General features: G+C 39.7%; 1 protein-coding gene across 1 annotated transcript; it reads left to right on the top strand.

Annotated features, from left to right (window-relative positions):
- Nucleotides 1-10,892: 10,892 nt before the first annotated feature.
- LOC103695652 (potassium transporter 5-like) lies at nt 10,893-14,466 on the top strand. Its single transcript, XM_008777025.3, has 9 exons — nt 10,893-11,198; nt 11,402-11,627; nt 11,728-11,976; nt 12,096-12,146; nt 12,268-12,528; nt 12,614-12,666; nt 12,758-12,872; nt 12,980-13,234; nt 13,322-14,466. The coding sequence occupies exons 1-9, from the start codon at nt 10,989-10,991 to the stop codon at nt 14,182-14,184; spliced, it is 2,283 nt and encodes a 760-aa protein (XP_008775247.2). The 5' UTR covers nt 10,893-10,988; the 3' UTR covers nt 14,185-14,466.
- The last annotated feature ends 4,282 nt before the right edge of the window (nt 14,467-18,748 follow it).

Genomic DNA, 18,748 nt, shown 5'->3' on the forward strand with positions numbered 1-18,748 from the left:
GTTGATGAAGAGAAGGTAAAGGCAATACGGGAGTGGCCGATTCCTACAAATGTTAGCCAAGTTCGCAGCTTTCATGGGTTAGCGACATTCTATCGGCGTTTTATTCGAAACTTCAGTACCATCGTCGCTCCCATCACCGAATGCATGAAGAAGGGCCAATTTCAATGGAAAGAGCAGCAACAAGCAAGTTTTGGACTGATAAAAGAAAAGCTCACTTCTGCACCAGTATTAGCATTACCGAGTTTTGAGAAGCTATTTGAAGTGGAGTGTGATGCTTCTGTGGTTGGTATAGGGGCTGTTTTGACCCAAGAAGGACGGCCTGTGGAGTACTTCAGTGAAAAACTTAGTGAAGCACGGCAAAAATGGACAACCTACGAGCTAGAGTTCTATGCCATCATCCGGGCGTTGAAGCATTGGGAGCATTATCTTATTCAAAAAGAATTTGTCCTGTACAGCGACCATCAAGCCTTGAAGTACATCAATAATCAGAACAATTTGAACCGAATGCATGTTCGATGGGTAAGCTTCTTGCAGAAATTTTCCTTTGTGTTGAAGCATCGGTCCGGGCAACAGAATCGGGTGGCAGATGCTTTGAGTCGTCGCCATGCTTTATTGACTACCATGCAGGCAGAGGTCGTGGGGTTTGAAAATTTGAAAGAGTTGTATGCAGAAGATGAGGATTTCAAAGATGTATGGGCAAAGTGTACAAGTCATCAAGCAACTGGAGACTTCAACATTCAGGATGGCTATCTATTTCGCGGCAATTCCTTATGTATTCCCAGATCCTCATTGCGAGAGAAGCTGATTAGAGACCTTCATGGTGGCGGTCTTAGTGGGCATATGGGTCGGGACAAGACCATTGCCAGTCTCACGGAAAGGTATCATTGGCCGCAGCTGAGAAGAGATGTTGGAAAATTTATTCAAAGGTGCTATACTTGCCAAACAGCGAAGGGACAGTCGCAAAACACTGGATTATATATGCCTCTACCTGTGCCAAATGCTATTTGGGAGGATCTGTCGATGGATTTTGTGTTGGGACTTCCCCGAACACAAAGGGGTGTAGATTCAGTCTTCGTGGTGGTGGACAGGTTCTCCAAGATGGCGCATTTCATCCCTTGCAAGAAGACATCAGATGCATCCCACATTGCAAGGTTGTTCTTTCGGGAGATTGTTCGTTTGCATGGGGTACCACAATCTATAACGTCAGATCGGGATTCCAAATTTTTGAGTCACTTCTGGCTTACTCTATGGAGGATGTTCGACACTTCATTAAATTTCAGCAGCACTGCGCATCCTCAGACTGATGGACAGACGGAAGTGGTTAACAGGACATTGGGAAATTTGATTCGTTGTATTTGTGGGAGCACCCCGAAACATTGGGATTATGCCTTGGCCCAAGCAGAGTTTGCCTACAACAATGCTGTCCATAGTGGAACCGGAAGGTCGCCTTTCTCCATTGTCTATTCAAAGGCACCAAAGCACGCATTGGATCTGGCGCGCCTACCGAAAATTTTGGGAAAGAGCGTGGCTGCAGAACATTTGGCAGAGAAGGTTCAAGCTATACAGTTGGAGGTGAAGAAGCGCCTCGAGGACACAAATGCTAGATACAAATCAACGACAGATAAGCATCGAAGGCACAAAGAATTTCAAGAAGGCAACATGGTGATGGTTTTCCTGCGCAAAGAAAGATTTCCCGTGGGAACTTACAGCAAATGGAAGCCAAGAAAGTATGGCCCATACAGAATTTTGAAAAAGATCAATAACAATGCTTACGTTGTGGACCTACCAGATGATATGGGAATTTCAAAGACTTTTAATGTCGCTGATATCTATGAATACCATGATCCTGAAGAGCAGTTATATCCTGATACGAACTCGAGGACGAGTTGTGTTCAAGTGGAGGGGACTGATGCCGGACCATTATGAAACCCAGCATGGAGCTTTGATTAGGTGATTTGTTTTTTTTTAATTTCTAGTTAAGGTTGAGTCTAACTGAGTCCTTGTTTAATCAAGTTAATTTCCAATTAAGCTTGTTTAGGGTTTGAGTTAAGTTGTATTAGGAGTCTGTTTGATTAGGATTGTGATTAGGGATTTAGGGGGTGGTTATGTATAAAAGGTCGTGAAGGAGCGCCGCCTCCTTCTTCTTCATTGTTTTCCAGGAATTGAAAGAAAAAAACACAAAGCTCTGTTCGAGCCCAACTTCTCCCTGTTTTCTCCTCTGTTTGGTTGTGGATTCAACCGCAGAACAGGGGTCTTCATCTTCCCCACGCTTCCCGCATCAGCACAAGTCACTAAGATTTTTTGAATGAACTGTTAAAGTGAAGACTGGGTGGGGTCGTACCCTTCACATCAAGAAACTATAAAAAACTAAATTCCTCCTTTTCCGAAAGATGTAATGCAGGCCACCATGCAAGCATGAAGGCTCTCTTTGCCCTGTGACATTGAGTCCGATTGCCTCTTTTTTTCTCTTGGCCGCTTGCCTATGCCTTTCAATTGATCACTAACCCAACTAACCTATTTCAATACTTCATTCATATTTTTTTATAAACAATACATGCAAATTTGATTTGGGGCTCGGCTCAATGCGTGACTAATATAATCAGACCTTCTTCACTTCCATATTCTTAGACCAAGTCGAGCCTGCAAATATCCTGGCCTTTGAAACCATGTATTAATATGACTCGCTATCAAAGAATGCCAATCTCATTTGATAAATTTTAGTAAGCATCCTCCTGATAATTAATTGTTGGGTCCTTCTGGACTTTGCATGCCCCTTGGCGATTATTGATTGTAATTGGATCACAGCATGGGGAGAGAGAAGGCCAGAAGGACCCAAAAATATCAACTTCAACGTTCATACAACTTTGAAATCGGGATAAAAATATTGGAAGGAATAGAACAAATATCTCGCATCACGTCACCAAGGACAGAAAGCTCTCCTGCCCTTTTACCAGGAAAATGCAGTGGAGGTCGCAATAATTATTATTTTTTAATTTTTTTCAAATAACAATGAGTGTCATAAGGTTACAAGAACTAATAAGAGTTACAGGGCTTGGACAAATGCTGGCTCTCTCTTTCCCACCTTTTAGACTTCGACGACTAAAAGCGTGCAGAAATACTACACGATATAAACGTAATAAACTTCCTTTTCCATTGAGATACTTTGTCCTCCTTGTACGTAATGGGAGTATGGGACCGGCCGGCATCTTGGACCCCTACTTGGAGACTTTGAAAAAGCTTTTCCCGAGGACAGCATCCGAGCTTTTGTGGTAGAGTGTTCATGGATGATACAGTGAGCATGACTTGATGTTGGTATTTGTAACGTGAAAAATAATACAAGTAGCTTCATGCACGGGTGTTCATCGGCCCATCAAAGTTTTGGCACCTGGTAGTTTAGTGTCAAGTATCCACGCAGTTTCATGCTCAATTATTATATATGGAATTGGCTTTCAGCATATATATTCAGGAACGAAGTCAGGACTTTTATCTTAATGAATAGCAAAATCTATGATAACAGAGGAAATAACTTTATTATATAATAAAAATATTATTTACGTTAAAAATTTATTTATATGGTTAGAAAGTGCAAAATTAATTTTTTTTCCTAAATGTTTTGATCAACAAGCACAATGACTAAATTATCTATTACAGATTTCCCATCTATAATCCAGAAGCATAAGTACTTCATCTGTTGTATACCATATTATATATTCTTATACATTGTTTCTTTCTTATTTACAAAACCCTTTTATTATAAGAATATAAACAAGTTCAACAGTATACAAGTGCCATACTAGATTTGAAAAATAACAAAAACTTTGACTCTCAACATGAATCTCCTTAGAATAGTGACACGTAACTAAATATCTTTGTGCCAAAAAGAAAAAACTAAAAGATTGAAGAATTCATGATTCAAATATAAGAGAGCATCCAATAATATATAAGTAATTAACAAGATATAAATATTTCTTAACAAGTAGTATCCATTGTACGGTAAATTGATAGCCGGTCCCTCCATCGACCGAGCTATAATTTTTAATCTCTGTTGACTAGAATTTTAACACCTGTCTCAAGTTTCAAAAGTTTTTTTAATTTGCAGTCCTTAGTAACACTTATACCCCCATGATGTACAAAGCTATAAATAACTATGCGCACGTAGATATAACTATGTGCAGGGACAATATAACTGTATGCAAGAACTAGTGTAGCTAATATAAATATAAGTGTGTGCAAATCCGGTAGCGTGCAAATCCAGTAGCGTGCAAATCCAGTAGCGTGCAAGACTAAAAATAAAATGCTAATGATCAAAAAAACGGATATGGAAGAGCTTAGAAGAAGATGATCTCTCTGCTTCTCTCTATTCAATGTCTTTCTTCACACATACATAAAAACAAATGCATTAATTCTTACATATAATTTAGTAGTATGATGAGCATAGATATTTTAAGCCCGGTGGGGTGTTTATCCTCTATTATTCCTACATGGTGCTCCGTGTGTAAGGAGTCCGTGCATTGCTTTAGTTAGGGTCCATGCAATGTATCCATGGAGGTCGACGTAGACATTAATGCAGCATGCGTGTCTCGATGCACGGGCCAACCACATTTGCATAGAAGGGTGCGAAACAAAGAAAATGCATTCATAATGCAGGAGGCAACTGCTAAAAAAAGAGGGATATGTTCTGAAAACCTGAGATACTGCACATGCAATATGTATGTTGTGCTTAAGAGGGGTCGCTGATAGGGGTAGCAAAATATGACCCGACCCGTCAATCCGACCCGTGTTCAACCCGCCATAAACAGGTTTGGGTTTGGCCTAAATAGGTTTGGGTCGTAAACCGGTCGACCCGTTTAACCTGTTTATTAATTGGGTCGGATACGGGTTTTATATGTCTGACCCGTTTAAACCGTTTAACCCGTTTAACTGTTGGGCAGGTTAAACAGGTCTAAACAGGTTAAACGGGTTAAACAGGTTAAACAGGTCTAAACAGGTTAAACGGGTCTAAACAGGTCTAAACAGGTTAAACGGGTCTAAACAGGTCTAAACAGGTCTAAACAGGTTAAACAGGTTGGGTTGGGCATGTTAAACAGGTCTAAACAGGTTAAACGGATCAGGTTAGGCAAACAGGTTAAACAGGTCGGGTCGGATTGGGTAAACAGGTTACCTGTTTATTAAACAGGTTAAACGGGTCGGGTCGGGTTACCTGTTTAATAAACAGGTCAGGTTCAGGTTGTAATTTCTGACCTGTTTAATAAACAGGTCGGGTTCAGGTTTATGATTTTCTGACCCGACCTGCATGTGACCCGACCCGTTTATGATCTGACCCGACCCGATTGCCACCCCTAGGACTCGCTAATATCACTTTTCTCTCTCTTTATTTTTTATTTTCTACTTCTTGTACAAATATTTTAATATGGTATCAGAACCACTAATCACTTAATCTGCTGCCATAATTTCTTCTGCCTTTACTATGGTCGTCGTTGCCCTGTCTAGAAGCTTTGAAGACCCATATTGCTAATTTATCGATCTCTATTTTTTGGTGAATCAACATCCAAAGATCTTTTATTTTTTGGTAGATCTGTAGATTCCCTATTTTCTAGTAAATCAATATTCAAAAATCTCATTAGTAGATCTGCATATCGTCTATTTCTGGTAGATTAATAACCAATATTTTTTTTTAATAGATATGCAGTTCCTCTCCATTGCTTTTCTTCTCAGCTTCAAATCTTCGACCATTTCTCCTCACTGTTGTTTGTCCTCTTTCTCTCCATCTTCGATTTTATTTGTTGTCTTTAACTCCTTCGCCCTTCAGTTCGAGGTCTCTTGCTTCTCTTCCATAGTATCTTTGTTTACGAGAATTGTCGACCTTTGGTTGCCTTCTCTTTAAGCTTTGTCCTCACTGTAATTGTATCTTGTATGTATCTTCTCGCTATCACATCATCAGATAAGTAATCAGCCATATGAATAGACACGTCAGTCTATTACGTCAGTCAGACACATCGACAAACATACTAGTTTGCTATGTTAGTCAGTCATGTTAGTGATGCCAAATACATCAGTTTGCTGCATCAGCTTCCTGATCTGCCGCATCACTTTCTAAATTGCTATGTCAGCTTCTGTTATGCCATATTAAATTCTATATTATCACATTAGCTTGACACATCAGTCTGTCATATTGGCTTCTATATTGTTATGTCAACTACTAATTTACTATATCAACTTCTGAGCTACTATAACAACTTCTGTTCTACCACATCAGACTTTATACTGCCACGTCAGTTATTGATCTACCACCACGTCAGCCTCTAAACTGCTATGCCATTTTCTAGTACATAAATTTAGCTCTTGATCTACTTTAGCTCTTGATCTAGTACATCAGTTTCTAGGTACATTCGTAATTTAATTTTCAAGCTCAAGTTGGCACCTATAGTGTCATCTTGAGTTTGAGGGGGGACGTTAGCATAATATTATCTTTTAGCCTCAAGGATTTTCAAACTCAAAAATTCTTTTCCATGGCTTTGTACAATATTTTAATTTCAATAATTCTATAACTCAATTAACGGTATTTTCTTTCTCATCCATTTTTATTCTCCCTATGTACCCCCTTTAATTAATCTTAGATCCCTACGGATTCAAACTAACAAGAGTTCATTATTCTTTTTCAAAATCTTATTTTTCTATATTAATATAGACATCCTTAATACTTATTTGCATGTTGTTGGAGCCTTTATTCTTCCTCCTCAGCGCATCCTTAATGCATCATGTACTTCACACCGCATATATTTCCATTTCAGGCAACGTTGCATTATATTTCCTTAGAGGCTTAATGCCTCTAACACTTCCTTTTGAGGAGTTCTTGCCCAAGTAGATTTCCTAAGGACATGCTCTAAGGTGGTATAATTTTGAAAGAAAGTTTGCTTCATAATCTAAGATTCATTTGTTCAAGTTCTAAGAAAAGTAACCTGATGGAGGACAAAGTATTATATTATATTTTTAGATATTTTCTTAGGCATTCTTTAGAGTTAGTTTTACAATCCTATTTTAAGATTAGTGTGTATGAGTCATAGATTAATTACATAATATGTTGGTTAAGTTAGAAAGTTGTTAGGATTTAATTTTTAATTATTTTGGTAAATTTGGATATAATAGAATTTTAGGCTGATTTAGGAGCTTTTTATGGAATCAAATTATGTGAAAAGAGTCCTAAGATCATAAAAGATAGATCAAAAAATATTCCTTAAACAGAAAGCAAAACTATTCACTATTTTAGAATCTATAATATAGGCTTACATAAGTGATAAATTTATGAAGATTCTGGAGTTATTTTTGTGTAGATTTCTAATGGCCAAGTTTGACCTTCTCTCCCTACTCTCTCTCTCTCTCTCCTCTTCTTTCTTAATCTATAACCTCTTTTCTCTACTTCCTTCTACTTATTTCCCTTTTATCTATCTTAATCTTCTTCTTCTTATCTATGCTGTCAATTGATTAGATCATTATCTATAGGGTTGCCATTCAATCTTTGATATCAAATTGCTCTATTTCCTTTATAGGAGTCTACTTAATTTATAAAAAAAAAGAGGGCCCATCATTATTGATCAGGGAAGTATGGGACTTGAAATGAGGATGGGAGATTAAAAAAATGAAGCCTAAGTCCCGATTTATCTAATCCATCTACATTGTTTACACCAGATCTAGACCAGTATTTATGATCCGAAGATCGATCAACAACAAGCCTTAGAAGGCTAATAGACTGAGCAGTAAGAAATCTCCAAAAAGACATCTTGTGCTGGCTAAATAGAAGTTCAATATAGTACCTAGCCACCAAGCTAAGTTGTATCAGAAGATCAAAGTTGTATTCGATTAGCAGGTTAGAATACTTGGACAATAGGTTAAAATAAAAAGCTAGTAGGCTGAGTACTACTAGAAGTATGCTAGCCTACTAGCAAGTGTCAGATAAGTAAGTTGAAACACCAAGGATATAGGTTAATACACTAAAGCACTAAAGTGTAGGCCGAAACACCAAAGTGGGTGCAAGCAAAAACACCAAGGGTACAAGTTGAGACACCAAAGATTCAGGCCAAAATACCAAGATTGTAGGCCAATACACCAAGATTGTAGGCCGATACACAAGAAGGGTGCAAATGAAAATACCAAGAGCATCGTCTGAAATACCAAAGATGTAGGCCAATACACCATGGAGGATGCATATAAAAATACTAAAGATGTAAACTGATACACCAAGGATGCAAACTGATACATCAAGGGTGCAAGCCGATACACCAAGTGTGCAAACTAAGTAACTATGGTATAAACTGAGAGGGCTGGGAGCTATCAACATAACACGATGCCTTTAATGAAGCAAAATCCAAGAAGTAGCTAGCTAGTAGTTACTACTGCCCAGCATATGAAAGAATGGTAGCACTACCTAGAATATGTGTAGCGGGTGGTAATTGGCATTTATAACAAAGTAGGCTATGTGATGCAAACTAGCAAGGACAAATATCATAGTTAAGAAGTGACACCTATTCTATCTTTTAATGGAAGCTACTTATAAGTATCAACTTGTAATTCTTAGATAGGACCCTTTGCCCAAACAAAAACTTGTCGTTTAACTTTATCTTTGCCTTTATTTTATCATTACTTGTATCTTTAATTTCTTTGTTTAATATACCTTGCTCTATCCTAATTTATCTATAGTTGTTGTCGTGTAGACTCTTAGCCCCGGTTATCAACCCTTTTACATTTTCTTCTTTTTGGTTTCTAACAATAGTGTCATTCTCACACACTTGCACAATCCGAACAGTGGCGCACGCATGTTTCCCTCACACAAAGAATCCAGCACCAACATATGTTTAAAGAACTTTAATGAAGACTCTTCCTAAATACAATCCGGGGCTAGGGCCGGTTAGAACTCCCATTTCCCGATCGGAGGTTTGAGCATTGCCCTTAATTTCATATTCTCTCATTGGCTATCCTATTTTCAAATTTTGGATAGGAAGTAGCATAAGTGCTTGCAGTCCTAATTCAACTCTATTTTAGGACCCTCACACCTATTATAGGCGATCTCTAAAATTGTCCTGCATCATAACCACTCAGTTTGTATCTATTTCAAAAAATAAAAAGTTTAGGTAATGCTTTTGCTATTGCTAGTCAACATCTTCATGCTTTAAAACTTTCTTAAGCGCAAAATATATTTCTTTATTGGTATTTGTTGCTAACCAAGTGAGATGATGCCATTTGATCATCATTGTGGCTATCTTTGAGCATTTCCAACATCATTCAATTCCCAACATCTATCTTCTATAAGATGATATTAGCTTCCGTCCTACCCTTAACAACTATGTTAGGGCACCTGCTTTTAGCGGTCTTCTTTTGATTGGTGATTGGTTAGGTGTTAAGGATATTATGCTTGCTTCAATGGTGTTTATATTGTGGCGTCCACTAGAACCAGTTCAACCATAATTTAGTCTGATCGGTTTGGTATTATTCCCATCTTGGCCTTGTATCTTATTTCATATCTTAATGAAATGATAGATATGCACCCAAAAAAAACGAAATGAGATAGGTCTCTGCCGGTTTGCCCAAAAAATTACAAAAAAAATCATTAGCTTGTTAATTTTGTTCACTAGATCCTACTTCCAATCATTTCTTGTTAACGATTATGAAAAATATAATTATTTTGGAGCCTCCCCTTTGCTTCTATCAATATAGAGATACACGTGTGCCTACCAAAAATATAAAAATATATGCAAATAGCTGTTATTATTGAATTCCTGGACATGTGCTCTTTGAATTTCAGACGTATTCCTAAAGAAAAATCGAGAAGGACATTTGGTATTTTCTTGATGTTGATTCCAACAGTGAAAATGAAAGTTATTACTTTTCTTCTTGATGCCAATTAGGAGAATTGTTATAACCAATAATAGTCCTAATTTAGAGGAATTTATCTAATCAAATTAGAAAATATGAAAAGAAAATCCTCTCTCACCCACGAGAACCGTCATATGCTCTCTCTCTCTCTCTCTCTCTCTCTCTCTCTCTCTCTCTCTGGGGGTGAGGAGAACAGGAGAGATCCACAAACTCTATTTCAAACTTAAAACTAATAAAAACATAATAAATAATATTCTAATCCAATACTAGATTTTTTTACAAACATGTAGCACTAAGTTAATTTTTTTTAAAAAATAGTTAACTTGCTGAACTGATAAGCAAATTAAATATCAATGCAAGTCTTAATTTTAACAACCAAGCTTTAATTTTTTTTTAAAAAAAATACTATATATTTTAAATTGCACTGAAGCAAAATTATTCCAAAATAGCTATAAATATAATAATATACAATTTAACAAGCATGCCAGGAATGGTCTCCCACCCTGATACTGACCAGAGAGATTAGTCTCTTCCAATTTACTTACGAAAAGGTTAGATAGGCTCCACACGGTACATGTATAGGACTCTCTATCTCCCTCACACACACATCAAATCTATGCCCATTTTACATGTCTAATGCTTATAGTGGCCGTAAGAACTTGCAACCAAGCAGACCCTGGAAACTTGAAAGGGACAAGCAGACGCCAGAATGGGCTGCCATGCGCTAATTGCACGCTGAGAACATTTGAGAAACGGTTCAAAGGGGCCTAAGAAGCTGTCAACTTCATCCATGCAAGAGTAGGTGAATGTTTTTATATATTTTTTCATTTTGCCGCTTGGAAAGGAGAACGGTTCTGCGCTGCAGGGTGGCAACCTCCCCTCGTCCAAACCTTCCCCGAACGCATATGTGATTTTAAACTTCAATGGGCGACTCGAAACGTGCCACCTCGCCAATAAGTCATTCAATGGAGAGAGCGGTTAGCTTACCGCCATCCTTTGTGCTTATAAAAACCGATCCCCGGCCTCGGGCTTCTGCTCGCAGGAGAAAGCCTTCTTTTTCTCTCTCTTCTCCTCTCTTTCTATAATCTCTCCTACTTTCTGGAGCTATTCTCTTCCCCATAATGGGGGAAGAAGAAGTAGTTGAGGGGGTTGTGTTGAAAATAGAGATGGGGAATGATGAGAAGGAGAACACCATGAGAGAAAGAGAAAGGGAGGAAGGAGTAGAAGAACAGATGGGCAAAGAGCAGCAGCCCATAAGCACACACTTGAACAGGATTGACTCTCTTGACAAAGAGGCTAACCGGGTCTCCGGCATGCCCGCCTCTTCTAAAGTAAGCACAAACACTGTTAGACTCTCTTCCAACTTCTTACCATGTTGTTACTTCTTTGTACCGCTATATTCACACTTTACAACAAAGGAACTTCCATGGATTCCTTGTTAGTAGTGATAGTTATGTTTTATGTTCTCATCCTGTTTTCAAATGGATATTTTCGGTCTTTTCTTTTACTAAATGGCATTTGGGGGGTGGAACAGGTCCTTTCAATGGCCGTCGTAATGCAGCTGGCTTTTCAAAGCATCGGAGTGGTGTACGGGGACATTGGAACGTCGCCATTGTATGTGTTTGCAAGCACATTTGCAGACAGGGTACCGAGCAACGATGACATAGTTGGAGCTCTATCTCTCATCATATATTCTCTCACCCTCTTTCCCCTCATCAAATATGTCTTCATTGTCCTCTGGGCCAATGACAATGGAGATGGTAAGTTATTGCAAATCGCAAAGCCTTATGATTTTGTAGAATTATTGCTCAAATTGATGAGGTATATTAGGGAGATTGACTTGTTTGTCTTCGACCACAGGTGGAACCTTCGCGATGTATTCCTTGATATGTAGACATTCCAAGGTGAGCGCGATTCCAAACCGGCAAGCAGAAGACATGGATCTCTCTGCTTATAAGCTGCAGATACTCAACAGGCACCTAAAGAGAGCTGAGAAGATAAAACAGGCCTTGGAGAAGAGCAGTTGGGCTAAAACTGGCCTTCTGTCTTTGGCCCTTCTTGGAACATGCATGGTCATTGGTGATGGCATCCTAACTCCTTGTATTTCAGGTTGGTTCCAACGAATTTCCGCACTTCATTATACCTCTCACTCTTTGATAGCTTTTTAATTTTAATTTCTAATTCCGTTCCATATTTGCTAACTTGTTAAGAAAATTTCAATGATGCAGTTCTCTCAGCAATAGATGGAGTGAGGAAAATTGATGCAGGACTAAGCAATGGTAAACTCTTTGAACCTAGCTTTGAATTTTCCTTGTTAACTCTTTCTACTGAATCTTTCTTGTAGGTAGGAGTCCTGCAGTGTGTTCTAATTAGTATTGTTTAATGGTGATGGTATCTCAGATGTTATTGCGATGATATCGGTGGCCATACTGGTGGCTCTTTTTGCCATTCAAAGGTTCGGGACCGACAAAGTGGGGTACACATTTGCCCCTTTGATCGTTACGTGGTACTTGTTCATAGGGACCATCGGAATCTTCAATTTCATGAGGCATGATTCAACAGTATTAAAGGCTTTCAACCCCATCTACATCATCTCATACTTCAGGAGGGATCCTAAGGAGGCCTGGATCTCTCTTGGAGGAGTTGTGCTCTGCATGACAGGTATCTTCTCCTTGCAGTATATGAGTGAATTATATCCTCAAAACTTGTTCTGTTCTCAAATGGTTATTGCTTTTTAATGGAACAGGAACTGAGGCCATGTTTGCTGATCTTGGTCACTTCTCAGTTAGATCGATTCAGGTTTGACATCTCTTCATTGCAACCTTAGCTTCTGAACGGATTATTCAGAAGATGTTCAGCCATTCTAACATTGTTTTCTTCTTCTTTCTAGATTGCATTCGCTGGATTGATATACCCTTGCTTAATTTGCGCTTATGTGGGACAAGCTGCCTACCTCTCTAATGTTCCAACTGACGTATCGGATGCCTTTTACAAGTCTACTCCTGGTACGCCCTCTGTTGCTTCATTTGGTGGTATAAAATCGGTGCTAGAACTTGGATACACAAGGAGCATCTCTCTTAAATCCTCCGTCTGTTGCCTCGATGTGTTGCAGAATGTGTGTACTGGCCAATGTTCGCTGTCGCCGTCTTGGCATCAATCATCGCAAGTCAAGCCATGATCTCTGCCACATTTGCAATAGTGAAGCAGTCCATGGCTTTGGGCTGCTTCCCTCGAGTGCGAGTCATCCACACCTCCCACAAGCATGAAGGCCAGGTCTACATTCCTGAGATAAATTTCCTCCTAATGTTTGCCTGCGTCATGGTCACCGCCTCCTTCAAAGAGACGACTAAAATTGGAAATGCTTATGGTAATAGTTTGCTTCGTATATCAATCTCTGGCAAGTATAATATTCTTGGTCAGCTCTCAAATTGACCATGTCTTTCCCAATTCACAGGGATTGCAGTGGTTGCAGTGATGATCGTTACATCCTCCCTTCTCGTCCTAATAATGCTGATGATATGGCAAACCAGCCTTATGCTTGTGGCCCTATTTGTTCTTGTGTTTTTCTCCTTTGAGTTCCTCTACTTCTCTTCAGTGCTCTACAAATTCAGCAAAGGGGGTTACCTTCCGCTCTCCTTTGCTGCAATGCTCTTCTTCGTCATGTATGTGTGGCATTACGTGCAGTCGAGGCGTCATGCATTTGAAGTAGAACAAAAGGTCTCGACCCAATACCTGCACAACCTCGGTTCCAACCTCGGTATCTCACGGGTGCCCGGCGTCGGGCTCCTCTATACCGAGCTGACCCGGGGGATCCCTGCCATATTTCCTCACTTCCTTACCAACCTACCGGCAATTCACTCTGTGCTGATATTTGTCTCGGTCAAGTACCTGCCTGTGAACAGGGTCATGGCCGACGAGCGGTTCTTGCTGAGAAGAGTGGGACCTAAAGACTACAAGATGTATCGTTGTATTGTGAGGTATGGATACCGAGATCGACGTGTAGGGAATGAGGAGTTTGAGCGCCTGCTCATGGAGCATCTCAAGTCACTCATTCGGATGGAGAATTGGAAAGAAGATGGCAAAGGAAATGCAGAGGCAGAGGAGGAGATCAGGTTCTTGGAGAGTTCCTGGACCTCAGGAGTGGTGTACTTGTTGGGTCACAGTGAGGTGAAAGCTAGTGAGGATTCGGGATTGTTAAAGAGGGTGGTTGTCAACTACGTATATGATTTCTTGAGGAGGAATTTCAGGCAGGGATTCGTCGATCTGCAGATACCCAACAAGAACTTGCTGCAAGTAGGCATGAATTACTACATTTGATGAAACTGATCATCCTGCAAGAAGATTCGAGCCAACTCTCAGGCATCGTAACGCTTTTTGACAACATCAATGCTGACTGCAGTGTAAGTAATCACTGTGATGCTGCATGCAGCTTGAACCAAAACTGTGGCTTCCTTTGTATAGATAGAGACAGTATGAATGGCAAAACTTAATGTAAACCAGGTAGCATGAACCTGCAGTTCAAATATATGAGATACAGCAGTTGCAGTGTACACCTCATAGGGCTAAGTTAGCTAATATAATGCAATAGAGTTCAGTTTAGAGCTTAAACAAATAACGTTGGTCGAAAGAACTAGAGTCTTCAATTCTTTTCTGAACAATGCTTGCACACTCGCTAAGGGAAATATACATCTATAAGCAGGTAAGTGGTTAACCATGCAACCTATTTCAGTTTAAGACACAATGTTAGAATGGTTATCAAGCAATTGAGATGGCATGCACCAGATACTGAATTGCAAATTGTGGGGTTTGTGGTATTACTTGTTGGCAAACAAAGACATTTTTTCGGCTATGAATACAAGATAAATTACAGAACAAGAGCTTCATTGGATAATGATAGAATGGTTACCCAGCAACGGAGAGGCCGGAAATTGAATTGCAAATTGTGGGGTTTGTGTTATTATTTGTTGGCAAATAAAGACAGGCTTCCCGACTATGAATACAAGATGAATTACAGAACAAGTCCTTCACTGCATAATCACTCCGCAATAATATTAATACCTTACTGCCGATCACAATTGCTTACAGTTTCAGAAGCTAAAAGAAACAGTATGCTTTTGTAGTGGCTCTACTCAGAATCAATAGTTAGATGAAGTAATAAATGTACTTTGAGAGAAGTGCAACAATTGTATAACATAAGAAGGGAAACATACGATTGAGCATTTTTTTTAAGACTAGCAAGTTATAGTACTCAATGAGCCTGGATAAAGCTCTACCTTCCAGGTGCAACTTCTGCCTGCAGTGACAAAAGGAAGACTAAGTCAGAGTAGAAGAAACAACATAAAAATAAACTCCAAATTTGTGGCTTGACATGATATAGCAAACTACAGGTCCAATAACCTCCTGTTGGGATTGGAAACAACCTACTTGATTATCTCCTAAGAAGGCAAAATGAATAATCACAAGCAATCCAAGCAAATTAGGATATCGAGTTTATGCATTCTTGTAAGTTGTACGCAACCATAGCCTAACTAACATCTCTAAACCTCTCCGATATATCAAAGTAAGGCTTTTGCAATTTGAGCTTATCAATGATTCCCACACAATAGCGGCAGTCCCTTATGCCCTCAAATGGATCGATAAACCCTCCGCACAACCTCATGCTATCCTGATTAAACCTTGTAATGGCTAGTAAACTGGGCCAGTCCACTTGATCGGCCCAAATGATTCGGCTAAAAAGAAAAAAAAAATTGACGTGCGTGCCGCATGCACGTGCGAGGAGGAAAGAGGACTCCCAATAGGAGCCATCTTCCTTCTGAGTTTGTTGGATGGAATCCGACTGTAGACCAAATTCTAGTCATGACTAAGCTCTATTGAGAACTCCTCTCATCGCCACTTCCACCCCACCAGAGAACCCAACACCTGATCGAAGCCATCGTCAAAATTCTTGGGTTTATTCTCCAAGCCCCAGTCGCTACCAACATTGTTGCTACTGCAAATCATCGTCGAAGGCTGGGTTAAGAATTCAGAAACCTTTAATTGGCTTTTCTCTCCTTTATCTGTGGCCCTTAGAAGTCCGATTTCGGCCGGTGATCGCCAGATTTTTTGCAAAAAAGAGTGATGTCCTATTTTCTCTGTTTCGATAGGCTGACCCCTATTTTCTTCTCAATTCTGACTATTTCTACCACCGAGGTTTTCCTTTGGTCCCTCGCAGTGGCTAGAAGCCATGGCCAAAGTTTCGGCTAGTGGAATGTCACAGATTTCATGATCCAAGGGGTTAAAAGCTTGCTTTGACCGATTTTAGCGTTGTCGGTTGCCTATTGCCGTCGGGCACCTATTGACCGGTCGTGGGTCCCTAAACCCCTAGGCACCACCCGCAGCCACCCTCTATCTGTTCCTCTTCTCAGGTTAGAGAGAGAAGCTTGTTCTCTCTCTTTACTTTCTCTCTTTTACCCATCCTTTCTTACTTTTTTTTTGTCTACCTAGACTTTCTCTCTCTATTCTTTTATTAGAGGTGTTGGATCTGGCAAAAGACTCCTCCGAGTGATTGTGGATTGATTCTAGAGAAGAGCCCTGATCTATGATCATCAGGCGGTGTAACAATCTCCACCTTAATCCTTGTCAGACACCGTTAGATTTGGTTATCCCAATATCTGTTGAACCATCTTTACCCTAATCTGAGTATGATCCGATGAAATCACCTTGATCAGACCGACCGGGATGCTGGGTACTCCCGCTTGGTTAGCCTTATGTGGGTGTTAGAATTCAGAATTTTATTTTTAAATAATTATAATAAAATTTTAATAAAAAATATTTTTTTAATATTAGACTCTGAGAGGAATTTTGGAATTAACTAGCTCGATTAGTTGGATTGCGCTCGTAAGGTAAGTACTGTAACTCTTTTCTAGATTTATAGAAAATTATTAAATATTTTCTATATGAAATTATTCATGATTTATAAATTGATGCATAGTACTTAATTATGGATAATATTATATGACTCATGATTCAAAGTGTTGATTTTGATACGGATTATATCCTATTGATATTGATATTGCATACTTTTAAGAATTTTTCAATTTCGAATATGACATATATTTTTTTAAAAAAAGTTTTGATTTGAAATGGTTTTGGGCCCACAGTCATACTATGTTTTGATACCCTACCAGTGGGGATTATGCATTAGCAGTTCGATACCCTGCTAGTCCAGATTATACGTTGGTACTTCGATACCCTGCCAGTAGAGGATTATATGTTGGTAATTTGTTATCCTACAATTGACGTTATACAGTGGCACTTGAATGTGATCATAGTTTATGAATATCAAAATGAACTTGATGTTTTGAAAGAAATTAATTTTTTAAATTAAATTTGAATTTGAAATGACTAGATACTATTTAGATTTAGTTTTGAATTGATGTAAGTTGCATGCTTATTTTCAGCATATTACTAATTATTTTATTAGTTAATTTATCTAACTAAGGTGTTCATTGCTTGCTGGATTGTCTGTCCTATTATTTTATATTTTACTATTTTGACAAATTTGAAGAACTAGCTTGACCTGGGAATTTGTTATGGGAGAGCGACTCGAGATAGAAATTTGACAAATATTATCTTGGATTAGGGTTTATTTAAGTTGATGCAATATTTTAGAATATTGTTGGAATTATGATATATTTAAATTTTAAAAATAGTTATTTAAATAAAGTTTGGAAATTATTATTTAAATTTATTCTGCAGTTTGTTTATGATATCATTTTGAGATATCTTGCATGCTTGTGGAAAGAGTTTTCTATGAGTATGTGGCGGTTACTGATGAGAGCACAAAAGTGCGATCTACACGCTGCTTAAATTAGTATTACTGCTAACATATAACGATAAAATCACTAAGTTAATATTATATTTTTGTTTGGCACAGGTTAGTATAAATTAAAGTTACAATGCGCATTTAGTACAGATTGGATGTAGAAAAATGCACAACCCAGGCCGCGCACGCTCAACTTCGACATGGTATGATCGAACCCACCATTCATCCAGCATACTTGCACTCGAGGGACACATGGTAGTCATCCGGTGTCCGTTTCGAGTCCGTGATCCCACGCCCCGTTGATCATGATCTTCCAACGCTCCTAACCTGTCGTAGCCCAAAGAAGGAAGCAGAGTCCGCATTCATCTTCCACGTCTCAGCTTCCTTCCCAAATCAACATCGTGTGATCCGTCTTCCTCCATCCGACTGCAAGCATGATCTCAGCCTTCCGGAATCCCTCCGCATCCCAGCCGCTCGTGAAGCCCCGTTGATCGCGATCTCCCTGCATCGCATCTGCCCTCTTGCTCCTCCCAGCGATCCCGAGAGATCACGTGTGATCTCAGCATCCAACCTTCAACATCTCAGCAAGGCGTGATCCCAGACACCATCCCCAACTCCTTCCATTTCCGCATCCAAGCATCTGCGGCATCTTCTTCTTCTGCTCGTCCCAGCACATTCACAGCAGCGGAATGGCAACCCAATCATCCGGATCCATGTCTCAGCCTTCCCACGGATCACGCGTTCGTTCCGAGTCCGCGTCCCAGCCAGCTTTCGGAGCTCCCATAATCCATCGATTCCGTGGCCAGCTAGATCGGCATTCCACATCTCCTCCCTTCTCGGATCAGCCTCTCAGCATTCCGTGGCCAGCCAGATGGGCATCCATGTCCTTCCTCCCGTTGATCCTGCAATCAACTCTCCTCCGCGTTCCCAGCCTTCCGTGCGTGATTCTAGTGCCCGTTCCCCCTCCTCTCCACGTGAAATCAAGGGACCCATGGCTGGCTTCAAGGCTCTGGCGATCTATAAGAGGACGGAAGGAGAAGGGGAGAAGGGAGAGAAGCTCACAGCCGGGAAAGAAAA

This window comes from Phoenix dactylifera, chromosome 14 (assembly GCF_009389715.1).
Source record: "Phoenix dactylifera cultivar Barhee BC4 chromosome 14, palm_55x_up_171113_PBpolish2nd_filt_p, whole genome shotgun sequence".
In the NCBI taxonomy this organism is placed as follows: domain Eukaryota; kingdom Viridiplantae; phylum Streptophyta; class Magnoliopsida; order Arecales; family Arecaceae; genus Phoenix; species Phoenix dactylifera.

Coding starts and splice junctions, on each gene's coding strand:
- LOC103695652 (XM_008777025.3), top strand. CDS start 10,989: ATGGGGGAAGAAGAAGTAGTTGAGGGGGTTGTGTTGAAAATAGAGATG. Junction 11,628..11,727: donor GGCCAATGACAATGGAGATG/GTAAGTTATTGC, acceptor CTTCGACCACAG/GTGGAACCTTCGCGATGTAT. Junction 12,147..12,267: donor TGATGCAGGACTAAGCAATG/GTAAACTCTTTG, acceptor ATGGTATCTCAG/ATGTTATTGCGATGATATCG.